At 58.7% G+C, this 25,855-nt stretch overlaps 1 protein-coding gene across 4 annotated transcripts; it reads left to right on the top strand.

Moving 5' to 3' along the window:
- Positions 1-204: 204 nt before the first annotated feature.
- WDR4 (WD repeat domain 4) lies at positions 205-23,419 on the top strand. Of its 4 annotated transcripts, none has more exons than XM_047099676.1 (11): positions 205-399; positions 2,592-2,662; positions 4,043-4,134; positions 9,079-9,235; positions 9,890-10,002; positions 11,964-12,024; positions 15,666-15,764; positions 17,387-17,451; positions 18,189-18,372; positions 19,526-19,595; positions 21,552-23,419. In XM_047099676.1, exons 4-11 carry the CDS (start codon positions 9,221-9,223, stop codon positions 21,731-21,733), a joined length of 789 nt encoding a protein of 262 aa, XP_046955632.1. In that variant the 5' UTR covers positions 205-399; positions 2,592-2,662; positions 4,043-4,134; positions 9,079-9,220; the 3' UTR covers positions 21,734-23,419. The 4 variants fall into 4 exon arrangements, with proteins under 4 accessions (XP_046955632.1, XP_046955634.1, XP_046955631.1 ...); XM_047099678.1 differs by having other exon boundaries at positions 241-399; positions 2,592-2,657; positions 4,043-4,186; XM_047099675.1 differs by lacking the exon at positions 205-399 and adding an exon at positions 721-809 and having other exon boundaries at positions 2,592-2,657; positions 4,043-4,186.
- The last annotated feature ends 2,436 nt before the right edge of the window (positions 23,420-25,855 follow it).

Here is a 25,855-nt window from a genome sequence, read left to right as displayed (position 1 = left end):
GGTTTTAAGATGAGATCTGTGATCTGCCAAGACCTCTCTGGCTTCCGCGTGGAAAGCCGATCTGTGGGGACACCGGCAGCTGCGGGGCCCGGCAAGCCGCGGGCCTGGGCGAGCAGGGGGATTTGAGCGACTAGACGAACAGGGTGGGGTGTGGGGCGGCGCGTCCTGAGAAGCCACCGCGTCCGGCTGGTGAACGGTGACGCCACGCCTCGAGCAAAAGGCCACGGGCAAAGAAAGCGCTCTCCCCGGGGCGCCCACGGCGTACCTCCCAGGGAGGTGGGTAGGCTCCCGGCCAGCGCCTGAGCTCCCCTCCGCGGGCCCGCCGACGCCAACGCGGGACAGGCGGGGGAGCTCACACCCACCCACCTCTGGAAAGAGCGGCTACGAAGAGCCCAGCAGGTACCAGCAGGACCAAGTCCCCCAGCTGCAGCGGAGAAAGATCCGGAGACGGCCCTGCCCAGGAGGCAAAGAGCAACGCTCAGCAAGCGTGCTCACGGGAGCGCGCGAAACCGATCGGCAACGGATCCTGGCCGGGGTGGGAGGGGGGTGGGCGGGGAGGGGAGAAGGAGAGGGCACCTTGTGCGCATGCCCGGGGCCTCCGGCGCCGTGGGGGCGGGCCGAGCGCGTCACCCCGCGGCGCCTTTCGTGACGTCATTGCACGGCGCCGCCAGGAAGTGGCTCTGGGCGGCGCACGTGGGGGGTGGCGCGGCGGGAGGGCGCATGGCGAGTTCCGCGGGGCTGGCGCTGTGCGGGCAGACGCTGGTGGTGCGGGGCGGCAGCCGCTTCCTGGCCACCTCCACTGCGAGCAGGTGAGGGGGCTGGGCCTGGAGCGGGGAGCCCCGGCTGCGGGCGCGCGTCGGGGCCTGGAGGGCCCGAGTCCCTGGCGCCGCCGGGCTGGGCCCGCCCTAGCGGGCAACCCCCGCGAGCCCCGCCGCCTCCTCGGCCCGCGCCTCCTCTCAAGAGCCACCCCCGGTGCGTCCCGCCGCCGCCGGCCCGGGGCCCCGTGCGCCTGGCCGGGTCGGCGCCGGACGCTTCTGGTCGCTGCCCGGGCCGGGTTGCGTGAGGTGACGCGGGCCAGGCCCCGCGGTTTCGAGGTCGTGGCCACACCCGCTGTGGGGGCCCTGTGAAGAAGGCGGCCTCTGCCCTCTTGGCGAGGGGTGCCCTACTCTCGGGGAACGCGCTGGGAGGGGGTCCCGGGCGCACTCCTCTCGCCTCCCTCTCCTTGTCGGTGCCTGCTCCCTCGCCCGCAGCCCTAGACCCCGCTCTTGTTCTTTCTTTGGGGCTCTAGGTGTCGCGCGCACCTCCCCAGCGCCTCTTCACAAGGCTCTGCACCCACTTTCTCTAACTGCCTGCACCGGCTTACACGGCACCCGAAATTCTTAGCAATGAGTGTTAAATAGTCTTGCCCCAGGAGCCGCATGGATATTAATGGTCCGTTTCGGCCCGTGCTCCTTTCCTAGGGTAGTTTGGATTCATACATATGTCCGTCAAATGCAAATATAGCCTCTCTGAGCTTTTTGTTCAAAGCCTGGTATCGGAAATCCCCTTTCAACGTTAAGTTCAGTTTTCACAAAAAACTTGCTCATAAACTTGTATGTTCCAGATTGTTTTCTTTTGGAGACTCCTGGTATCCTAACACGTGCCACTGGGAGACATGGGTTTATTACACTTGATATGTTTGCTTTGGTCTACGCCTTTTGAGGAAATGTGCCGGTGGCACAGTTTTTGCCTCGGAGAAGCGTTTCTACGTCACAGTGTTTGGTGGGAAAAGAGTCTGAGCGCAGTCACTTTAAAGGCTGTGCCCTGTCTATGCCCCGGCACTGGAACGGGGGAGATGGGCATAAACTGAAGAGAGCTTAGGGTCTTGAGGAAAGATGGGTGGTGACTCCTGTACTGGTAGGTGTTTGGCGGCCATGGGAGCTCTCTTGGGTAGTTGAGACGTTTTTAAAAGGTGGCAGTTTTATTTTATTACAAAAACTTTTTTAAATGTTTATTTTTGAGACAGAGATAGAGCTTGAGTGGGGGAGGGGCAGAGAGAGAAGGAGACACAGAATCGGAAGCAGGCTCCAGGCTCTGAGCTGTCAGCACAGAGCTCGTCTCGGGGCTGGAACCCTCCATGAACCGTGAGGTCATGACCTGAGCTGAGCTGAAGTCGGATGCTTAACTGACTGAGCCACCCAGGTACCCCTTAAAGGTGGCAGTTTTAAATTTGCATGCAAGAAACCCCCAGAAACATCAACGTAATTTCTTCTGACATAAGCATCTTGCATTGATTTTTTTTTAAAGTTTATTTATTTACTTTGAGAGAGAGAGAGAAAATGCGAGTACGGAGAGGCAGAGAGAGAGAGAGGGAGAGAGAATCCCAAGCAGGCTCCATACCGTCAGTGCAGAGGCTGACGCGGGGCTCGAACTCAGAAACCATAAGATTATGACCAGAGCTGAAATGAAGAGTCTGAGGCTTAACTGACTGAGCGGCTCAGGCTCCCTGATAAGACCCTTAATTTAACGATTATAAGATTACTTATGTTCTAGGAAAAACCCCGTGTTTTTATTAATAAAGTGCTCTTTTTAAAATCTTTGTTCTTCCTTAGTGATGATGACGTCCTCTTCGCATATGATTGCAGCACGGCAGCAGAGAAGTCACAAGAAAGTAAAGGGTGAGGTAATGGGGGGCCTCATCGGGCCTGATCATGGAATTATTGGGACAGGGTAGCCTAAGAAGTAAATGATCTTCTTACTTACTGAAGTCTTCATTTCTTTTTTCTTTTTCTGTTCTTTTTTTAATGTTTATTTTTGAGAGAGAAAGTGCAAACAGGAGAGGGAGAGAGAGAGAGAGAGAGAGAGAGAGAGAGAGAGAGAGGGGACAGACGATCCAAAGCGGGATATATGCTGAGAGCAGCAAGCCCCACGTGGGGCTCGAACTCATGAACTATGGGATCATGACCTGGGCAGAAGTCGGAAGATTAACCGACTGAGCCACCCAGGTACCCCTGAATTCTTCATTTCTCTTTACCCTGCTGTGTGGATAAACCAGGTACCACCTCTGGAAAGAAATGTGGAACTAACTTTTAAATTTGGCATTAAGGATATTAGGATTTTTCTAAGTGTTTTTAATTAGTTTCTGTCCGTAATTAACTTTTTTATAGTCATTTTGAAATACAATGGGATTTTAATGCTTTATTATTTTTTTTTATTTTTAAAAAAAAATTTTTTTTTTTTCAACGTTTATTTATTTTTGGGACAGAGAGAGACAGAGCATGAACGGGGGAGGGGCAGAGAGAGAGGGAGACACAGAATCGGAAACAGGCTCCAGGCTCTGAGCCATCAGCCCAGAGCCTGACGCGGGGCTCGAACTCACGGACCGCGAGATTGTGACCTGGCTGAAGTCGGACGCCTAACCGACTGCGCCACCCAGGCGCCCCTGCTTTATTTTTATTTATTTTGAGAGAGAGAGAGAGGGAGAGAGAGAATCCCAAGCAGGCTCTGCTCCCGAGATAATTACCTGAGTTCAAGATCGTGACCTGAGCTGAAATCAGGAGTCAGATGCTTAACCAACTGAGCCACCCAGGCACCCCAAAATAGAATGGGATTTTAAATGCTTTGAAGGCAGGTGTATGAAGTTAGCTTTAGTTAATTGAAAGATCAGGAAAGCAGAATGTGATAATTTTGTATGGTGTCCTTTTTTTTTTAGTAGAATTGGTCTTGTGGCTCATTAGAAAAAAAAAAAACAACTGAAAATAATCCTTGGCTCTAGTCTTAGATCCGTTCATGTCCTTGAGGGAGTGGGTCACGTGATCTCCGAGGGTCTTTCCAGCTCCGCTCTTTGGGTTCTGGTGTGTGTGCCTGTTTAATGAGATTTATTCGTTAAAAATTCCAGCTGTGTTGAACCTCCCTCTGTCCCCTTGATAGGTCTTTGTATTCTGGTTACGTGAATCTCATACCGTTTTCTGCCCCTGTTTGTGTTATAAATGAGTGAGGCTAGCCTGCAGGGATGCCGCCTTGTTTACTCAGGTAGGCCCTAACCCTGTCCTCTCTTTCTCAGGGAGGACGGGCAGCCCGCGGATAAGGGGAGTGGCACGGTTCTGGCGTCAACCTTCTCCAAGTCTGGCACCTATTTTGCCTTAACTGATGACAGTAAGCGTCTGATTCTTTTCCGTACAAAACCATGGCAATGTCTGAGTGTCAGGTATGAAATGCTAACGTTGAATAATTTGATGTTGAACGCACAGCTTACACTTGCATGCCCGTAACCGTAGCGACAGCAACCTAGTAATAAGCAACTAACACATAGTCTCAGCTCTGTGCCAGGCACTGTTTTCAGGGTCTTACGTGTGTTAACTGATTTAATCCCCGAAACAGCCCTGTGTGGGGGGGGGGGGGCGGGGGGGCGGGGCAGGGGTCTTGCCCTTACCCACATCCCTGGCCGGAGTCCAGAAGCTGATCCTCGTCAGCTCCCAGGGCAGAGCCGGGCCCTGAACCTGGTCGCTCTGGCTCCAAAGTGCGGGCCCCTGGCCACCATGGCATCCTGCTTTCCAGCACTCCTCCGGCCCCGTGGTGGCAGAAATGGAGACTAACCGCGGGTGCCCCGAGAGTGTGAGGGGTTTTGTGTACGTTCAGGCACCTGTGCCGCAGTTGAACTTGGCGGGATGTAAAGTTAGCGTCCTGATTCCCAAGTACGTGAAGAATGTGTGCGAGCTCAGTGTTGATGGGGGAGGGTGTCAGCGGCCTGGTGTCCTTTGGCCTTAGTTGTCCCTCTGGAGGTCTCCGTCAGTGAGTTCCCGAGAGCTTCCTTGTTTTGTGACCTCGAGGGCTTAGAGAGGTGGGGGATGCTGACGCAGGCCCTGGGCACACGTGATTTTCTGTTGCTCTGACGGGGCGGTGGTGAGATCTCTGCTTCCTCCGGTGGGAGAAGGCTGGGATTCTTTGATGTCTGTGACAGGGACGGAAACACCCACCCGGAGCAGGGTCAGCCTCTCTGTCCCCTCATCTTTGCCCCCGCCCCCCCCAACCCCCACACAGGCTGCTCCGCTTAACTGTCCCTTGACAGTAAGAGAGAAACACATGCAAGTTACGTACCTGTTGAGCTACCCAGCAACCAGGGTTAAGGGACTCCACCTGGTAGCTGGTTCACATCTGTATCGGGGACAGCTGTGCTTTTTATTCTATTTATTTACTTATTTATTATTTTTTAAACGTTTATTTATTTTTGAGAGAGACAGAGACAGAATGTGAGTGGGTTAGGGGCAGAGAGAGAGGGAGACACAGAATCGGAAACAGGCTCCAGGCTCTGAGCCATCAGCCCAGAGCCTGACACGGGGCTCGAACTCACGGACCGAGAGATTGTGACCCGGCTGAAGTCGGATGCTTAACTGACTGCGCCACCCAGGCGCCCCATATTTATTTATTTATTATTTTTTAAACGTTTATTTATTTTTGAGAGAGACAGAGACAGAATGTGAGTGGGTTAGGGGCAGAGAGAGAGGGAAACAGAATCGGAAGCAGGCTCCAGGCTCTGAGCTGTCAGCTCAGACGTGGGGCTAGAACTCACGAGCTGTGAGATCATGACCTGAGTCGAAGTTGGACGCTCAACTGACTTAGCCACCCAGACGACTCCCCCCTTTTTAAAAATTTAAATTAAACTCAATTTAACTTAGTTTAATTTTATTTTTAAATGTTTATTTAATTTTTGAGGGAAAGTACACACGCATGCACACGTGAGAGGATCAGAGAAAGAGGGAGACAGGATCCAAAGCGGGCTCTGCGCTGACGGCAGAAAGCCCGATGAGGGGCTCGAACCCATGAACCTGGAGATCGTGACGCTTGACGGACTGAGCTCCCAGGCGCCCCAGCAGCTACGCTTTTTAGAGTCCTGGTTGATCTTACTTTCAAAGAGAAGAGTGAAAAGGCAAATTCCAGGTGGCCTCTGCATGGGGGTGTGCGCTGTGCTCAGGGGAGCCCTTCGCCCTGAACTTGGGACGAGGAGACGTCCGCACACCTGCCACCACGCCCCTGCATCCTGTGGTGGAGCTTGCGCCTCGGCCGAAGGGCGAGCGCCCGGGGCTCCTGGCGGGGCTCTGGCCGTTCCCCAAGGGCTCCCGGGTGCTGCGACTTGGTTTTGTGTCTTGAAGGTGCCGTGTTGGTGATTACCTTCCCGTAAAGATCTAGGAACACTCGGTTGGCAATACGCTGGCAAACGGTGGTTGGTGTCTGGTTTTTTCCCCCCTCTAATCGTATTTGGGCTGTTGGTTTTTACGTTGATGCCAACAAAGGACTGTGTTGCAAACGTGCATTAGGTGTGCAGGGCCTCTCGTGTCGCGGGTGGGGTACAGCGTGCCCTACGGACGGTGCTTGCTGGCAGTTAGGCGGGACCCCACGGGACTCCCGTCCCGTCTGTGTCAGCCGCCGAGCGAAGGGCACGGGCCAGATCACGTTGCGGTTCTAGAGGCTGCGTTTCCCACGTTGCCTCGTCCTACACCTTTACCCTGAACGCAACGTAAGATGCGATGCTGCCCGATGCAGCACCTGTTGTGCTTGGTGGGGGTCGGGGGGGGGGGGCGGGCGGCCCTGACAGATGGACCCTTCCTCAGAAAAACAGCCATCCTTGACCTTCAGTTCAGTCTTGGGAGCGTCCTGGACTCGCGTGTTTGACCAAGACTGGTCACAGCTCGGAGCTCTCCAGTGGCCTTAAAACCTAGCCGTGGAGGGTGTTGAGGAAAAGCCCAGATGGAAGTCGTGGGTAGCAGTGATTGTTTTCAAGGTTTCAGTTCAGGGTGACAAAGGCCTGGAACTGAGGCCGGGTTTTCTGAACCAAAAATGAGGACACTTGGCGTGACACGTTTTCTGTTTTCTTGGTGAGAGATCTTACGTAGGAAGTCATACCGTTTCGGGAAATAGATGCATTAAAATCATATAAGTATGTGGAAAGGCAGAGCACTGAGAAATGAGATGGTTTGCTCTTGGAGGTGTGTGGTGTTGGGGAGCTTGGTATCCTCGGGGCCCTGTGGGGCCCGGCGGGCTCAGTTTTGTTGAACAAGCATGGCTTTCTGGGGGGGGGCTTGGGTGGGTCCCAGCCCAGCGGGGGCATCTCGGGCTCAGCTGCTGGACCAGGATAGTGGCCAGGGGAGAGGCCAGGCTGGCCTTGGGGGGCGTGAAGACAGGAACACTGGGCTGTGTACCTCATGACTCTGGAGGGAAGGGAGAGACCCTGAGGACAGGTGGGGCCCTGTCACCCCTCCTTCCGGGGGGGCTGAGTGGCCAACCCATCGACTGTCCTGTCTCGGGATCTGCCCCTGCAGACCCTCACCCCCACCTGCTCTGTGCATCCTGGAGTCCTTGCAAGGACTAATTTAGCCTGAGAAGATAGAAGCCCCCCACCCAACTGGCAAAAGACGAAGTGACAAGATTGTGGAGCCGGGCTGTTTCTGGGCTGATCAGGAAGAGGGGGTGCCCGTGTGAGTCCTGCAGGACTGGCCCAGGCCGCTGCTCTGGAAGGGTGGCCGCGAGGCAGCTGCGTAATCGCCCGTTAGGAGCCGCGGCGGCGTGTAGGTGAAGGCGCGCCTGGAGAGTTCTGCTTAATTTCGCCCGGAGCCTCACCGTCTTTCTCTGTTTTCTGCACGTTTATGTCATTACTCGTCCTTTCTTAGCTCCCCTGGAGGGCGGAGGGGAAGGTTTGGCTGCTGCTGGCGGCCCTCTCCCCTGTGTCTTCTGTCCTTTAGTCCCTCTGCTCCCGAGAAGCTGTGACGTCCTCGTTCGGTCCTTGTGTCGGAGACGTAGCTTGTTTGAGCTTAGGTTTCCATTTCGGGCTGACATCTGGAGCGCCAGCTGCAGGGCGCCGTGGGGGTGCACTGGCATCCCCTCTGGGGACAAGGGAGGGCAGGGGCCGTAAGTGCAGGTAAGGCAGATAAACGTGATGTCTGCGTAAGGCTGTGGCGCAGGTGGGGTCTGAGCCGGAAGTGCAGGGACTTGCCTTGTGGACAGCGAGTAGAAAGGAAGCGAAGGAAGTGTAGAAGGAGGGCGGGAGGAAGCTGCATAAACCCGCTCCCGAGAGTGGGCGAGACGCTGGGTGACCAGGACCCCGGATGAGGCGTGCGGGCGTGTGCGCGCACGCGGTAATGTTTCTCGGGCTGGCGCAGCGTTGAACCAGTTTCCAACTCGCGGGTGTGACCGACCTGGTGAATCGGATCGGGGTGTGAACTGACGAGCGTGTGAACTTTCATGGGGCCTGAGCCGGAACTCAGACCTCCCCAGCCGCGTGCCGGGGCCGCCCCCGTGGGGACGGATGGCGCGTGCGTGTTTGCGGAGAGGTGCCGCACCCCGTCTTCGGGACTGTTGTGCAAGCAGGAGCAGTGCGGGTGGGTCCAGCCCGGCAGGGCCCCGGGCTGCGGTGTGGAGTCTCCCGGCGCAGGGGGCCCGCGTCGTGCGTGTGCTCGCGGTTTCGCCCAGAGCACGTTGGGTGTTTTCTGAAGCTGACCGTCTTCTTCCTCGACATGTGCGGTGGAGCTGCTGGGTGGAGGAGCAGGTCTTCCGACGTTTTATTAGGATAATCTTCAAGCACAGCAAATTGGAGAGGATTTCGTGCTAGACAGCTAGGTATCCACCGCCCAGATTCTGCCATCATAAAAGCAAAAATATCATTTCAAAGTGAGACTTGTCTAGGATATTGGCTTTGTTTCCATTTCTTTTTTTTTTTTTTAATTTTTTTTTCAACGTTTATTTATTTTTGGGACAGAGAGAGACAGAGCATGAACGGGGGAGGGGCAGAGAGAGAGGGAGACACAGAATCGGAAACAGGCTCCAGGCTCCGAGCCATCAGCCCAGAGCCCGACGCGGGGCTCGAACTCACGGACCGCGAGATCGTGACCTGGCTGAAGTCGGACGCTCAACCGACTGCGCCACCCAGGCGCCCCATTTTGTTTCCATTTCTTAACTGCCTTGCTTTTTTGGTGCTGCTGTGGTACCCGGAGGGGGAGACGCTCGGCGAGCAGCTGACGCGTGTCCGAAGGACGCACGGCTGGCAGGCCCGTCGGCCCTTCCTGTGCTGACTGTGCGAGCCAACTGTGGGCGTCTCTGGCCTTCCAGGACCGTGGTGAGGAGGTGCACGGCCCTGACCTTCACAGCCTCCGAGGAGAAACTTCTGGTGGCCGACAAGTCTGGAGACGTTTATTCCTTTTCGGTGTTGGAGCCACAGGGATGCGGCAAGCTTGAACTTGGGCACCTGTCGATGTTGTTGGATGTGGTACGTGGGTGGTGTGCTAGTCAGGTGGGGCAGAGCAGAGGGTCTGACGAGGGTGAGGCTGGGTCTGCGAGCTTGGCCGTTGGGGGCGTGTGGGTTCTGTAGAAGCTCTGCAGACTGGTGAGCAGGCGGCCTCACGAGTGGGACTTTGGAAGGTGAAGTGGCCGGTGAATGCGGTCGGGCCAGCGAGGAGGCGTCGGGGTGGTCCCGGAAGTGAGGGACAGCCCGGGTCGCGTGCGGAGGTGGAGGAGGGCTGTGGGAAGAGCAGGCACCGTCTCCAGGCCTGGGCTTGTTCTCCGTGCTTTACGGGCCTCACCTCCGTGTCCTTGCGGCCCCTCAGCCACGACCTACCCCACCGAGGGGCCTGGTGAGGGGTTGGGGGCGGCCAGTAGGAGGTGGGACTGGGTGGGACCCGAGGACGTTGGCGGGAACGAGGAGGGAGGGTTTCTTGAAGGAAAGACCACCAGGACTTGGTGACTGGGTGGCCATGGGGACACGAGGAGGAGGGAGAGGGGGCGGGGAGTGGGTGCTGGAGGTCGAGGGGTGGTGCAGGCGGTGTGTGTGCGAGGACACCTGGGGAGCACTGGGAACGAGTCCCGGGGGCGGGGGTCCCGGCTTCGGCCACCCTCACCTGTCTTTTGTCACCCTCGTGCGCAGGCCGTGAGTCCCGATGACTGCTACGTCCTCACCGCCGACCGGGACGAGAAAATCCGGGTGAGCTGGGCCGCGGCACCGCACAGCATCGAGTCCTTCTGCCTCGGGCACACGGAGTGAGTCCCCTTCCTGCCCCACCGGAGGACGTCCGGGACGCACAGGCGGGCTGGTCGAGAAGCGGGGGCACCCGCTCTGTGGCCAGGCCTGCAGGAGCGGGACCGCCGCGCGCGTGCAGCGCTCCCCTGGGCGGCTCCCTGGCGAGGCCCCATCCGGTGCTTGCTTCTGTCCGGGGGCCTTCAGAACCTTCACCTCTTCCTTCCCCTCCCTTCCTGTGCGTTTCGGGGACCGGTTTTCTCGTTAGCACTGGGGTCTCAGACCCCAGCACGAGGGCATCACAGATGGTGGTGGTGACGCTGCCCACGGGAGCCAGCGTGGCGCTCAGTGTTGGAGGACTTTCCTCCAAGCCCGCCGCCTCCCGCCTGTGACCGCTCACCAGTGGTCCCCACGTTGGCCTCCAGGCGAGGGCTTGTTTCTGGAACACTCCTTTCTCTGCACCGACACCCGCCAGGGCCGGGCAGCGGTCGGTGGCCAGTAGGCGTGTGTGTGGGGGACATATTTTCGTAGTTTGAACAGTCCAGGACTTAAATCTGAACCTGGGCAGTGGTCTTTCCTTTGCGACCTCTTTTCTAGGGCAAGTGAGCTCTCTTCTAGTTGAATTTTGACATTTTGCAAGGGAGGCATTTTCAAAGAATGCCGGTCTTCTCGGGGTCAAGGCTAATTACAGTGTGTGCTCAGGAGAAGCCCTTAGTTTCATTTGATGCAGTCTTTTATTTTAAGGAAAAAAATTTTTTTCAATGTTTATTTATTCTTCAGAGAGAGAGACAGAGTGTGAGCAGGGGAGGGGCAGAGAGAGAGGGAGACACAGAATCGGAAGCAGGCTCCAGGCTCCGAGCCGTCAGTCCAGAGCCCGTCGCGGGGCTCGAACCCCTGAACTGTGAGATCATGACCTGAGCCGAAGTCAGACACTTGACTGACGGAGCCACCCAGGCGCCCCACATCGGTGTCTAACTCTTGGATGGGGTCCCTTGCAAATTCCAGTCACGTGGCTGGAGCCCCGTTTCTGTTGGGCTCTCCGCCGGCCCGTCTCCTGTTGGCTCCTGCAGCCTTCGCGGGCTGTGCTTACTGCTGTCTCCAGCCCTCCGCACAGCGGCAGGTCGTAGGTGCTCAGGTATTTCAGTGAGCGAGTAAGTGGTAAAAATAGATTAAAAACAGTATTTTTAAGCAATCTCTGCAGCCAGCACAGGGCCGGAAGTCACACCCTTGAGATTAAGTCCCACGTTTTCTGCCTGCTGAGCCAGCCAGGTGCCCCAGATAAAAATCGACTTTTAAGACTTCTGTGCAAAATCTGTAGAAACGGGTTTCCACCCGCTTCGTCTTGACTCGTGGAGGTGACGAGCGTCCGTAACGCGTCCATAACGGCGTCCGTAACGGACGTTCTGTGCCGGGGGAGTGCTGGGGCCAGCCGCCTGGGGTCCCCGGGGGCCGTGCGCTGGTGACCACCATACAGCTGGCGGGAAAGCCGGGGAGGCCGTCTCCCTCGCAGGGCGAGGCTGGCTCCAAGGTGGGCTTCTGGGGACGACCGCGGGCTGAAGGACAGTGGGTCTGTGTCTGCCTGCCGACCACTGTTGCTCCGTCCCACGGATCCCACCCTGAGGCCTCCATCATCACGGACCTGCAGGGGAGGTCTCGGGCTGTGAGCGGAGCGGGGCGGCTCGAGCAGCGGCACAGAAGCTCCTGGACCTTTCCAGCAGCGCGTCTGGGGAGCGCGGCCAGGGTGGGGAGCGCGGCCGGGCTGGGCCGGTCCCTCCCGCGGGTTGTCGTGTTGTTGGGCCCTGAGAATGATGCGGTGTGCTCCCTGGCTTGCTCGGCGCTGTCCAGCTCCCCGTGGACCCTCCCTTAGTTTTCCCCGGGGCTCGGGGGTATGTGGGACAGGGCTTTGGCGAGGACAGACGGGCCGGGCGGGTGTCAGAGCAGCGTGCCAGAGCTCAGCTCACCCTCTGCTTCTCTCACGCTGTAGGTTTGTGAGCCGCATCTTCGTGGTGCCTGACCACCCCGAGCTGCTTTTGTCCGCGTCCGGGGTAAGTGCTCGGCTCCGTGGTGAGCACCTGTGGGCGCCTTCCAGCGGGGGGACCCGCGTGGGGCTGGGGGCCCGTCCTGGTGCTGGGTCTTGGCTGTTCTCCACTAGATGGTGCTTGTTTTCCTGAGTTTGGAGCTGACCCAGGCTGCCTCCTTGCTTAGGGCCTTACATCGGGGGGGGGGGGGGGGTGTCCGTCCCAGGCTGCCTGTGTGTGTCCGTGTGTGTGTCCGTGTGTGTGTCCATCCCAGGCTGCCTCCTTGCTTAGGGCCTTACACAGGGGGGTGGGTGTGTGTCGCCCTGGAATGGAGTGTGAGGAATCGGGTCTCAGGGTTGTCGTCTTACTGGAATAGCATTGTGACCTCCGGTACAACAGTACCTAAGTCCCAGGGGGACCTGGGTTCCCCCGAGTTACTGCTGCGCTCCACCCTGTCCCCCACCCTGTCCTTCGGGCCGGCACCTGGCCCTGTGTGTGTGGGGGGGGGTTTGGTTAGTAGTGAAAACTTCGGTGTCCGGAAGGTGGGACTCGAAACTTGGATAGTTTCGTCGCCAGAGACCTCTTTGCTCTGAGGAAGATTTTTGCCCAGAGAAGGTTTTGAATTACTGATGGCGTCTGATTCTTTCTTTCTTCCCAGAAGTCCTGTCCTGTCCCTCCTCCTCAGTCTTTCCTGCTCCTTAGCATTCTAGGGGACTCGGGTGCCTGGGGTGGGCTGCCCGGAAGGCTCCTGGCCCTCCTGAGTTCGGGCTTCCGGGTGGGAACAGCGGCCTCCCTGCCGTCCTGCAGAATCCTGGCCGCTGTCTACACGTCTGTTCTTTGTTGCTTCACCACGTTTGCGTCCTGCTTTCTGACTCTCTCTTCCTCCCAGCCGTGCTTGGTCCTGTGATAGCAAACGGAAGAAAGTAGGTGTGGCTAGAGTTCTCAGAGGTGGCCGGTTTTTGTGAATTCTGCTGTACCTACGCCTCCCAGTGTTTCTCACGATAAAACAAGCATCCAAGCACATAGAAAAGTAGAACGAACACTTTTGACTTTGACACTGGCTTTGTCAAGTTCCATGTTTTGCTTAGGAGCCTGTTTAAAGATGCGGCAGAGCTCTGCCCACCCTGTGCCCTGCCCTGTGCAAGGTGCAGTTCTTTTCGTTATTTTTGAAAAAATTTTTTAAAAGTTTTTTTTGTTTGTTTTTAATGTTTACTCGTTTCTGAGAGATGGAGAGAGACAGAGTGCAAGCAGGGGAGGGGCAGAGAGAGAGGGGGAGACACAGGATCTAAAGCAGGCTCCAGGCTCCGAGCTGTCAGCACAGAGCCCGACGCGGGGCTCGAACTCACAAGCCGTGAGATCATGGCCTGAGCCAAAGTCAGACGTTTGGCTGAGCCACCCAGGCGCCTCTACAGATTTTATTTTTTGAGGAATCTCTGCACCCAGTGTAGGTCTTGAACTCACAACCCTGAGATTAAGAGGTGCACGCTCTACCGACCGAGCCAGGCTGGCGCTCCTAGTGTTTATTGTCATTAGAAACACACGCTTACAAAGTGACATTCCGCTGTGAGGCCCCCAGTGAAAACTGGCACTCGCTCCCACTGCCCCTGCGAGGTGCGTCCCCGGCCTCTTTGGCCTTTTAACTTCCACTCTGAGTGTCCAGAGAACAAGAGTGATTGAGAAACAGGAGAACACGCGCCCCCCCCCCCCCCCCGCCGTTTCCCTGCCCTGCGGAGGGTGGCGGAGGGGTGGTGGAGGGTGGTGACGCTGTCTTGCTCTTGACCCCTTCTTTCCTGTCGCCTCCGGACGCCCCTCATGTTAGTTCACGTTCTCTGTCCCTCCTTTCTCCCAGGGGTGCCTCTGAAGGTGGAGGGAGGGTGGTGTTAGGAAGCCGCCTTTCTGGAAACGCCCTGAATCCTCTGCCCCTGCCTGGTGGGTAGGTGGGTATCCGAACTCCAGGTTAAAGCTACCCCCTGCCCCCCGCCGCCCCCCACATCTCACGTGAGGGTTTGCGTTCTCTCTGTGGGATCCGTTCCCCCTTCTCTGGATGTTTTGGGGGCCTCCATGCCCCGTGCTCTGGAGATGGGGGTCAGGGCTCTGACCAGCTATGTGGTTAGCCCCACCCCCGCCCCCGCCGGATTCGAGACCCTCCTCTCTCCTGGGGAAGCGTCCTCACTCTCAGGTGTGCTTCTCAAATGGCTCGCTGTCTTTCCCTTGACATTTCCCTCATGTTCCTGCTTCTGCTGTGGGGACGTCTCCGCAACTTAATTTCCCAGTGTCCTGTGGGCTGTGAAGTTCTGCTCTTACCATTAGTTCTCGGCAGCCTTTCTGGTGCCCAGAATGTTCTCCCCTCACAGTGCCACGCCAAGCGCAGGGCCTTTGACCCCCGAGATCACACGTTTGCATTTCCTTCACCGTGTGTGGTGTCTGCCTTTTGCAGGGGGGTGTCCGTGTGCGGTGGGGACAGGGCAGTGGCCAGTGTCCCTCGAGTCCAGGGTGTCGGAGTCGGGCACCTATAGCCGTGGGTCACCTCTCTTCTCCTGGTGGTCACGTTGCCCAGTCTTTGCCCTCCTGGGCGTCAGGCCTGTCCGCCTGCCCCGGGAGGTGACCAGGGAGGGCCAGTGGTGTGGTCCCTCACTCTGGATCCGGACGGGGACCCCGCGGCTCTGCGGGCAGCAGGGTGGGGAGTCCGGCTGCTCTGATGGACCCGCTGGTTGTGCTGCTGGGCCCGGCCTGGTGCGTCACATCTCAGCCCCCTACGGCCTGTCCCTCCCTTCACCTCCTCCCGGTGGCCTCACATGACTGTCGTCTTCATACTCGAGGGTTCATGCTTCTGAAACCCCCCTTTCTGGTCACTGGGGAGGGACGTAGGGGTGGGCGTGTATGTTCACGGTGGCTACGTCCTCTTGCCCAGCGCCCACACACCCCTGCTCTTGACACTCGGGCAGTTTGTCGTCCGTCCTTTTTTCCTGGTGGTTTAAAACCTGCCGTGTGCGCTGTGTTGGTGGCGTCTCATTGGATGAGTCAGCGTTAGGTTTTCAGGTGCGCGTGGGCCTGTGCACGCGTTTCCAGCGACGGGATCTAGCGCACGGGTTTCCTGGGCGGACCCGACGGCTCACCTGCGCTTCACTCCCTGCTCATTCTCCTTAGACGTGCGGTTCTTCGCGTGTCCCGTCCCTTCAGCGAGCGCCGTGACCTGCATTTGTTAATACGAGTTCTTCCTCTGTCGTGTGTGTCTGCGGGGCGCTGAGGCCTTTGGGACGCACACCAGTTTCCTTACCGGCCACACAGTTGACGGTCTCACGGGGAACAAATGGACGCCCCCTTTTCACTGTTCCTAAACAGGGACGTGGGACCGTCCTTGTGCTTGGCCCGACCCGTGTTTCTCCTGTGCGAGCACATGATTGTTGCAGTGTGTGCGTGTGCGTGCCCGTGTGTGCGTGCTTAGGCTCCAACCCAGCCGCCGTGGTCCGTGATGTCTGTACGTGACGGGTCGTCTCGTGTCCTTTGCCTGCTTTGCCACGGGGGTCACGTGTTTTCTTAGTGGTTGCGTGACTGCGGGCAGAGAGCCTTCGTGCCGGCTGCGCTGAGTCAGTGCCCTCCCCCCCCACCGCCGGGGCAGGCCCGGGTCTCCCCGCGAGTGCACACTGACCTGTCCTTGCTGTGTGCAGGACCGCACCCTGAGGCTCTGGGAGTACAGAAGTGGCCGAGAGCTGCACTGCTGTCACCTGACCAGCCTGCAGGAGCCGGCGGAGCCCTGGGGTGACGAGGTAGCGTCTGGGTGTGGGTTTATTGGACTTTGCAGGGCGCCTCTCCAGTCCCGGGGATGCCGTGGGCCAGAGCCACTGTTGCGTGGGAAACGGCTCTCTGCCGTCAGCACAGACTTGTTCCAGCTTGGGAGAACGTGTGTTCTCCTTGAGGGCGCCCGGTCGCGTAAGTAGGAGATAATTTGTGTTTCGCTGTACGTGCGTTGCAATACCCGCTTTACAGAAGAGCCTCTCCCGATCCTGCTTGGAAACAGAAGAGACAGTGATGCTTGAGCAGAGAACTTAATTAGTCTCGTGACCATCCCTGTACCCCTGGGACGACACACTGGCCAGTGTATCCTCAGGTCAGGTCACCTGGGCCTTTGGTCGTGAAAGATTTTCAGGGGAGAACGTGTGGGCGGCCCTTTGGGGTGTTCCGGATTCCGTGCTCATGGGCACTCAGCTCTGTGATGCTTCCCAGCTGGTGGCCTGCACAGCTGAGGTCCAGGTTGGTCACCTGAGGACAGCCCCACCGGTTTTCCCGGAGGCCCTGCAGGGAGGGAGCAGTCCGCTCTCGTGGCTGTTCAGGCCTGCAGAGCTGGCCCTCGGTGTGGTTTCTTGACCAGGATGTCCTGCCTGTCACTGGGAGCTTTGCAGTTTCCCCCGGAGCCCCCACATGGCCCCCCGCCAGCCTGCAGGAGGTCTGCGTGAGAACTGAGGGCTCCTTCTGCCTCATCCTGGGACTGCCTGCTCGCTCTCGTCCCCCTGAGACTGCTCTGTAGCCGCTGCCCTTACTCCCTCTCAGAAGTGGGCAGGCCAGGCCTGACCACGGGCCAGAGCCTCAAGGACCCCTGGGGCCGTGGCCACCCAGCCGAGTGGCTGCCTGGGCCTCCGGCTCAGCCGACTCTGCTGCTCTGGCCACCTGCTCGTGGTGCCTTCTGCTTGGGTGGCTGCCATGCTGGTGCCCCCCTCGGAGGCTGTGGCGAATAGAGGCCTGATTTGTTCCAGTGACTTTCATATTCATGCTCTCTGAACCTTCTGATGCTCTGGACAGTGAGGTTGAGAGAGGACCCTGAACCAGCAGCTGTCTGACCTCGGGCCTGGCCCTCAAGGCCTGTAGGGTCTGTGGAGCATCCCCGTCCCTCGGGCTCCTCGCCTCCCTCCCTCCCTGGAGTCCCCCTCCCACATGGCCCAGCCCCTCAGGCCAGGCTTGGTGAGCACCAGACCTTTCCCTCCACTTCTCCCGACTGGCGGGCGTCTGGGGGTTCCCTCTCCAGGACCAGGGGACCTCGACACGGTTGTGTCTTGTTAATAATTCCTTGTGTTCTCTGCTGCTCCCTGGTCTTGCTTTTTGACCAGTTCTGTTGGCTCCAGAGACACCGCGTAGGCTCCGGAGGGAGGGCCAGAGCCACGGAGAGGCTTCTCCGTCTCTCGTGGCACGTCGGAACTGTGTCATGGGGGTCTGCCGTGTCTTCCTTTTCTCTCACCGATTTTCAGAAAATTCTAGGGCTGTCGTCTCTTTTTCCTTCCTCGACCGTGGTGGCAACGTCAAAGTCTTGCCGCGTCCGATCTCGCTTTGAACAGAGTAGTCTGGGGCCGGGTCCCTGGCAGCTAGCGTGCATTTACGTTGCTGTGCTCCCTTGCAGAGGTTTGCCGCCTCCAGGATCACTTACCGGAGCCAGGACGGCTGCGTGGCGCTGCTGTGTGACTGGTGAGCTCGTGCTGCTGCGGGGCGTCCGTGGGCCCCTTGCCGTGGGCTGGCCCTCCTGTACGCGCTGCTCGGTTCATGGTCTCCAGCTGTGCCTGAGAAAATCTGTGCCCGAGGGCCACCCAAGAGTTGTGGAATGCACCTTAGTCGGTGCCTCCTGAGGGCCGGGCAGGTCACGGCACGACCCGCTGGCCCTCCCGAGGGCTCCGGAGCCGAGGGGCGCTGAGGAGGAGGATTTCGGGGGCACGTGCCATCCGCGGGCGCACCAGCATCTTTATGCGCCGCGTGGGCGTGTGGTGTGTCCGCACATCTCGTGTGTCCTCAGGACAAGCCTGCCGCGGGCGTCTTTGGTTGTTTTACAGCAAGGATGCGGGTTTAGAGCGGGTTTAGAGCAGGTGGGAGTGCCGGTGCGTCCCGTGCCGTCCAAGGCGCAGCCGGGACGGTCATCTTCTCCACCTGTTTTGTGCTGCACTGGTTCCCTAGTGCCGCAGGGCTGGCTGAGCCAGAACTGGGCGACCTGCACTTGCAGTGACCCTAGGTCCTACGGCTCTCCGGCCCGGAGGCGGCTTGGCTAGGCGCGTCTGGCTGGGCCGCTCGTGAGCCTGCAGCCGAGAGGTTGGCGATGGCCGGGTCCCTGTTCGGGGCGACCCGGGCACGGCACTAAGCTGTACACGTCGAATGATACCACGTGGGCCTGGTCGTAGCCGTAATACAACTTCTCTCTCTCTCTTTGCGGAAAGTATTCCCGCGGTCTACGTTTTCCAGCTCGATGCCGCCAGACAGCAGCTGGTTTACAGACAGCGGCTGACGTTTCGGCACAGAGTGTGGGACATCGCTTTCGAGGAGGGCCGGGGACTGTGGGTCCTGCAGGACCACCGGGAAGCCCCCCTCGTGCTCTGCAGGCCTGTGGGCGGCCAGTGGCAGGTGAGGTTGCTGGCCTTGTGCCTCTGGTGGGGGTGGAGGGGGCGACGGCTGTGCCCCCTTCCAGCTCGATCGTGGCTCGGTGCTCGGGGGGTGTGGCCGGAGGATTTGTGACGTGGGTTCAGGGAGCAGGGATGCCCAGCCAGCTCTTCTTCTTTTTTTTTTTTTTTAAATGTCTTTATTTTTGAGGAAGAGAGAGAGTGAGTGAGGCCGAGTGTGAGTGGGGGAGGGTCAGAGAGAGAGGGAGACACAGAATCCGAAGCAGGCTCCAGGCTCCGAGCTGTCAGTACAGATCCTGACGCGGGGCTCGAGCCACGAACCGTGAGAACATCACCTGAGCCGAAGTTGGACGCCCAACCGACTGAGCCACCCAGGCGCCCCCCTCAGCCAGCTCTGTTCATGTCACGATGCCTGTAGTGTTTTTTTTTTGGGGGGGGGGGGTAGTTGCCATCATCGGCATATGTTCCTTCTGACTTTTCTGGTCACGTGTCTTTTTAGCAGAGGAACCGACAGTTGGGGTGGCTTGGGTGTGTGGCCTCGACATCGGCAGGCTGCACGTGGCCTTGCACGTGGCGCACTGGACTCAGGAGCGCCCTTGTGTGGAGAAAGGGGTGTGGGCTGTGGGCCGGGCGACGTGTGAATCTCGCACATTCTCTGAGTCGGCTCCCCCGTCTGTAAAGCGGCGTTGTCTCCCGCCCGTCCCGAATCTCCTAGGACGTGGCGATGGCGGGGGAGAACGAGATAAAGCCCGCCCGAGCCCCGTGCTGGCTGGCCCATCTGTTACAAGCGCTTACTTGACCGAGGGCTTTGGAGACGCCCGGAGCCTCTCCGGGTATTTTCATCTAGAAAGTGGTGGCGAACAGAATGCCCCCGGCTGGGATGTGTGGGGTCTGCCGGGCTCCTCAGAAAAGGTTGCGCTCGACAAGCCAACGTGGAGGGAACGCTGGTGGCCTCACGTCATGGGTCTTTATCCGACGAGACGCGAGGACGGCTGCGTCTGTCGCGCTGGGACTGCCGGCTGGCTTTGCCTGGTGTCGGGCGGCCCGAGCGGGTGTCTCCCGGGCCCCTGCCGCCGGGACCACGCCTGGCGGGTCCGCCCTTTCCAGCGCCGGCAGCACCGCGGCCTGAGTCCTGCCTCTCTCCGTGGTCTTCTCAGGCTGCTCCTGAAGACGCCGCGGTAGAGAAAGTCTCCGCCCATCTCCGGGGGAACTGGGCCATGCTGGAAGGTAAGAACGTGGGCGCAGCCTGTTTTCGGGGTGACATCCAGAATCGGCCACGGCCAGGGGCAGATCCCAGGCTGCGATACACGGTAGGAAGCCGCTTTTCTGAGCAAGGATACAGGAAGCGTGGCATGCGTCCGTGTCCCCTCCAGAAGGCCAGTGGCTGGTTGGGGCACCGGGGGGCTGACCCACACCCACACTGGGAACGCCCAGTGTGAGCCTGCTCCAAGACCATGAGCTACATGGGAACCGGGGTCACAGTCGGGGCGGGGTCCACCCCTTTGCCTTCAGGGCTGCCGGTGCTGGTCCCCAGGGTGGGGCCGGTAACGGGTGGGCCTTCACTTGGAGCGTAGGGCGACTTGTGAGCCTCGAATGTTGACCCTGAGCAGTTCCTGGCCATGAGGTCAGGCGTGGGGATAATCACTGGAACCCCCGAGGGTCTTCTTGGCCCAGTGTGGGACTCAGTGTGAACCCCAGGCCGAGAGAAGGGGAGAGACCGTGGTGAGAAGGCCGATTCCCCCCCCCCCCCCCCAGAGTGGCACTGCAGTGTGAGGAGAGTGGCCTGGCTGTCAGAGCCACGGGTCCCCGTCAGTTGAAGGGCCCGTAGTAAGCATTGAGTGCTGCCCTCACTTAGTCCTGTCTGAGAACGTTACAAGGACGAGACCTCGCTCCGTTTTTATTGATAGAGGAAGGCAAGCCCTTAGCTGCACAGCTTCTAGCGACTTCCACGATGCTTTTCTTGGGCAGAGACTTGAGGTGACCGTGTCACAGGGATGACTCATGGCCAGCTTTGGGAGTCAGCTGCCTTCATTTGAGTAAAGACGTGGTTGAGCAGAAGACACCTGTCAAAGCCTTCCCCAGGCAGAAGTCCGAGTTCTTGGAACTCAAGAGAGTCACATGTGAATTCTGTCTGTGTTGACCCTGGCGATGATCTAAAGTCTCGTGGAAGGCGTTCTCATGGGGTTTTGTTGGCTCTGTGTCCCAGGGTTAACTTCCAGCTTTCCTTTTGGGGTGGAAGGACTAGGGCAGTGACGGGGATCCGTCCTCCCAGCACTGTGTGGATTTGCTTTAGCAACACTGTCAAATGGGTCTGTAGCAGGACTGTGTTGGGGACACTGGCGAGCCTACTTCCTGCCTGTCGCTTGGCCATCGTCCTTGCCGGGGCCTGGGGCCAGCTTGTCTTGTTGTGGATCCCCTGGGAGGGCCAGGTCCAAGGTGGGCTTAGTTTTCCTGAAGTTCTGCAGGTAAACCAGTCTGCTCACAGCGCAGGTGTGGGGAAGGTGTGGGGGGGGGGGAGCGGGGCGGAGACACAGGAAAGGAAGGCCAGCTGAGCATGGAAGTCCCAGAAGAGGTAGGGGACCCAGAGCAGTGGGCCCTGTGGGGTTTCTGACCGGGGTGAAGTGGACTCCGTGGGGCTGGTCTGTGGCCATCAGGCCTCTCAACCCTTGACACTGAGATCAGTCCACGTCCATTACCTTGCTGCGTAACGAGTATCCCATGCTCAGTGGGTGAAGGCGACAGTACTTCTTACTGGGCTGTTTGTGTGGTTCTGAGAAGCTCCGCTGCCCCTGGGGTGGGATCTGATTCCAGGCGCGCACAGTGGTTGCTGGCAGGGTCCTGGTCCCTGCAGGCCGCTGGGCCGAGGGCCTCACTTCCTTGCTGGCTATTGGCTGCAGGCCGCCTGCAGTCCCCAGCACAGGCGCCCCTGTGGGGCGGCTCATACGAGCGTGTGAGCCATAGCCCTTGTGCCTCGTCTCCCGGCGATGACCTGGCTTTGGCGTGTCGTTGGAAGCAAGTCCTGGGTCCGGCTGGCGTGGCCACCCGGAGACGGGCGTCATGGGGGTGCCTCGGAGCAGGGGCCGCGGGTCTGCTGGGAGGTCTGGGCCGTGGCGAGTTGATCCCCCTGTGGCAGGGCCTCGGTCCCCATCCCACCTGGCTTCTGTTTCCGTTCCTCCTGCACAGGCGTGGCTGGCGTGGACGTCGGTTTCAGTGGTCTCTACAAGGCCACCTTTGACAACGTGACTGCCTACCTGAGGAAGAAGGAGGAGAGGCTGCAGAAGCGGCGGCAGAACCCGGCTGCTGGGCCTAACGGGCAGGCCAAGAAGATGAAGCCGGGGGAGGCGTCCCTGAGGTGCCCGTCCTAGCTGCCCCCGCACTCTCGTGGCCTCGAGCCAAAGCCAGCTCTGCTGTCCCCTCTGCCCGCGGCTCCCCGTAAGAAATGGGGACATCGTTCCCGACCCACGCTTGGTGGCAGTTAGGTCCGCACCAGCTCCGCACGCGCGTGGGCCGTCCCAGAGAACTGGTCGGTATCCTGGCTCTAGAACTTTCCTCCGCCGAACAGGCTCTTCTGCCTGGCGTCTTGGGCACCCTTCTGGTTGAAGGGAAACCAGACGGCCTGGTACTCAACCAGAGATGCAACGAGTGGTGCCGGTGCCTTGAAGCGCCTTTTCTTCGTATCAGAGGAGACCGGAACCTGTGGTGGGCGTGGCGGCTGTGGAGCTTCCACTGTTCCCGTGGCGCTGGACGCTTCTCCAGGGGAGTCCGCGAGCTCTACGGCAGCGTGGGCGGCACGTTTCGTCCCTGTGTCTCCCTCTAGATGGCGGGGCGTGCTGTCCGGCGTGGGGGCCGCCGCCGGGCGGGGCCCGAAACCCAGACGGGTGGCTCCGTTCCTCCGGTGGCCGCCACCGCCGTCTGCTCGGTCCCCACCGCCGTGACGTGAGCTGGTCGGGGCGCGGGGCGCAGACTGGACTTCTTTGGGGCGTGAGGACCCGGGAGCCCCGACCGGAACCCAGCTCTCCAGGGAAACGGTGGAGGGTGTTACGTATATCTGTGATTTCCGCGTCAATGCTGCACGGGATGCGAAGACCCGGGGCTTCCGCTGGATTCTAATCACCGGTGAATAGAGATGAGCTTTTTGCAGCTTCTGGAAATGTTTAGGAGCAACATTTGGAACTAATTTCAAAATATATTGAGCAAAACCGTCTTTGATGAGTGTACTGTCTGTGACTGAAATGCTGACTTGTTAGTGTGAAAAAGCGTTTTTTTGGTGGGTAGTCTTTACAGATGTGTCTGCTGATGTGTTTATTTGTGCTTTTACCCACTTCCCGGTGATGGGTCTCAGAGGTGGGAAAGCCCGTGTGTGTCCGTGATGACTTTGGTGCGGGGTTTCTTGGGGTACTTAGAGACCAGTTGTTCTGTGTCACAGAAGCGAAATCCCTAAGTGCCTTGTTTTGCTTTAAACGTTGATCTGAAGACAGAGCCGTGGGTGAGCCGCTCACCCTTCCCACAAGGGGTACAGTGGGGTGTTGGGTTGGGCAGAAGTCGTTGAAGGAGCAGCGGGGGTGCCCCGGGGTCCTGCCCGAGGAGCCAGACCTCGTCAGCACAGACAGCGTTCTCGTTAATCTGCTTTGAAGTTCTTGGTTTTAGGAGGAATTTGGGTCTGGTGGTGGTGACGTGTTGACGGGGGGCCTGCGGGCCAAGTCCTGCTGCTACCTGGCTTTGTGTGGCCTGTGAGCCGGGAACGGCTTTCCCATTTTTCAGTGATCGAAAACCAGGCAAAAGAAAAACAATACTTCGTGGCATGTGAAAATCCCATGCGATTCCAATCCCAGCGTCCTTAAGTAAAACCGTACTGGGACCCAGCTGTGCCCGTTGGTTTAGGTGTGGCCTCCGTCTGTTTTGGGCCACGACAGCAGAGCGGGGCAGTTTCACAGGCCGGATGGCCGGTGCAGTCTGAGGTATTTATCATCTGGGTCTTAGGGGGACGTTTGTCGATCTCTCTTTAAAATGTGTTTTAAACCTGTACAGTTTTGGGGCGCCTGGGTGGCGCAGTCGGTTAAGCGTCCGACTTCAGCCAGGTCACGATCTCGCGGTCTGTGAGTTCGAGCCCCGCGTCAGGCTCTGGGCTGATGGCTCGGAGCCTGGAGCCTGTTTCCGATTCTGTGTCTGCCTCTCTCTCTGCCCCTACCCCGTTCATGCTCTGTCTCTCTCTGTCCCAAAAATAAGTAAACATTGAAAAAAAAAAAATTAAAAAAAAAAAAAAAACCTGTACAGTTTTAAAACTAACTGGTTACCGTCTTTGAAAACAAAGCCAAACCCTGTTCTGTGTTCACGTGGGCTTGCTTTCTCGCGGAACGTTCGCTGTGTTCGTGGGCAGGTGCCTGAAACAGGGCGGCAGGGGCGGAGCTGAGGGCTGTGTGCGCGGGGCCCTCTGGCACCTGCCTGGGAGGTGGTGCCGAGCCGCCCGTCAGGATCAGAACGGACGCAGGGCGGCCGCTGCCATCACTGCCTCTCCGCTGCTCGCTTTCAAGTCTCTCTCGTTATTCTCACAGTCCCAGGTGCACACGGCCAAGACCAAACTGCTGACCAGCTAACAGTGACCCGCCCTGCGCCCTTCAGCCCCGTCCCTCATTCCTTCTCCCAGCGGCCGCGTTGCGTTCGCTGCTTGTATTTCCCTTCGTACGTCCGCATCCTCCAAGAACCACCACGCTGCCGACAGTAATAACGCAGTCGGCGGGTCGTGCTCCATCCACATGGGTGCTTTCGTCGCCCTCCCGCCCCAGCACACGCGGACTCGGGCTCCGGCTGCGGGCGGGGCTGGGGGTGGGAGAGGAGACCCAGCACCCTTCTCCTCTGCCGCAGCTGCCTCCTGTGGGGCTGCACCCCTTTGGGACCGAAGCGGCCTCCTGGTCCTGAAACCCTGTCCCTGTCTCCTAAGTGAGGCCCTCCATCCAGGCCTTCCCAGAGGTGGGTGTGAGCCGCGTTCCCGTGGGGACCCTGACCCGCAGGCCCCCGGCTGCCCCAGGCCTTCCTTTCTCGGTTGGTTGGTCGGAACGCACACCCGTGATGGCCACGTGCTGTGTTGGAAGGGTTTTCTGTCTCGTGCTCACTTTCTCCCACGACGGCCTTGCTGGGAAGCCGGGTCCGCCGCCAGCTGGCTCACAAAGCCGGCCTCTTTGTGTTTCCGCCTCTTGGCCTGCCGTGGGAGCTGAGGATTAGCTCCTTACACACCCAGTTGGTTTTGTTTTCTACTTTCCATTTTTCCTTCCTGTTTGTATGTTTTACCTTCTGGGGGGAAAAGGGTTCTTGGGCTTTGTTCCAACTTGTTTTATTTTTTTTTAATTTTTTTTTTCAACGTTTTTATTTATTTTTGGGACAGAGAGAGACAGAGCATGAACGGGGGAGGGGCAGAGAGAGAGGCAGACACAGAATCGGAAACAGGCTCCAGGCTCCGAGCCATCAGCCCAGAGCCTGACGCGGGGCTCGAACTCACGGACCGCGAGATCGTGACCTGGCTGAAGTCGGACACTTAACCGACTGCGCCACCCAGGCGCCCCCAACTTGTTTTATTTTTAAGTGATCTCTACACCCAGTGTTGGCGCTTCTTGAACTCACAACCCTGAGGTCAAGAGTCACGGGCTCCACCGATGGAGACCACCAGGCGCCCCCAGGTCATTTATTGACTTAAAAAGATCGGTGGTCTTTTTTTGTTGTTGTATTTTGAGAGCGAGAGCGTGCAAGTGTGGGGGAGGGGCAGAGAGAGAGGGAGAGACAGAAACCCAGGCAGGCTCCGTGCAAGGAGGCTGCTGGGGGAGCTTGATCTCATGACCCTGGGATCATGACCTGAGCTGAAATCAAGAATTAGATGCTCAGTTGACATATTTCTTAATCCTTACTGCTTTCTTGGTCTGTTTGCATTTTGAGTACGGCCGGAAGGGGCACGTCCAGTGGGCCCACTAGAGAGTCACCAGCTGAGTGCACGTGTGTGACATGTCCACAGAAACAATGGGGAGACATCCCCGCCCCCTGAGGCCCAGGCCCACCAACACTTTGCCCTTAGTGGCTTCAGGCCCCTTGGGCCCCCCTCTCCCGCTGAGATTCATGCGCATCGTGACACGGGATTGTAGGTGGTTCGTTCTCCTTGCTACGTGCTGCGCCCAGTGTGAAGATACCACGGCACGTCCGTTCCATCAGGGGCCTTTGACTAGTTCGCGTACCGGCCACGATGAACGTTGTGGTCCTTGTCTCTGGGAACGTGCCAGCGTTTCTGTTAGATGTGTACTCAGGACTGCTGGCCCGTGGTTTCCCCTGTGTTCCGTTTAGATGGTGCTGTCGGCCTGGCGTTGTTCATGCAACCCTCCCGCTGCAGACCGGAACATTCGGTGCATCCTCCAGACTCAGCGTTTCGGTTGTGATGACGTTTACTTTCACAAAGGCAAGTTACGGGCTGGTGTGCGGCAGCTGAGAAAGCCGCCCACCCAGTGTCC

Source organism: Lynx rufus, unplaced genomic scaffold (genome assembly GCF_022079265.1).
Source record: "Lynx rufus isolate CCGP_SWC_20201006 ecotype Redwood Valley unplaced genomic scaffold, mLynRuf1.p SCAF_5, whole genome shotgun sequence".
Classification (NCBI taxonomy): domain Eukaryota; kingdom Metazoa; phylum Chordata; class Mammalia; order Carnivora; family Felidae; genus Lynx; species Lynx rufus.
Note: the sequence above shows the minus strand (reverse complement) of the source record. Positions and strands in the feature narration are given on the sequence as shown.

What these genes read in the sequence shown, in the direction of transcription:
- WDR4 (XM_047099675.1), top strand. Translation starts at nt 721, where the DNA reads ATGGCGAGTTCCGCGGGGCTGGCGCTGTGCGGGCAGACGCTGGTGGTG. An exon ending in TGCTTTTGTCCGCGTCCGGG is followed by an intron (nt 12,025 to 15,665) that starts GTAAGTGCTCGG and finishes TGCTGTGTGCAG; the next exon opens with GACCGCACCCTGAGGCTCTG. An exon ending in CTGTGGGCGGCCAGTGGCAG is followed by an intron (nt 18,373 to 19,525) that starts GTGAGGTTGCTG and finishes TGGTCTTCTCAG; the next exon opens with GCTGCTCCTGAAGACGCCGC.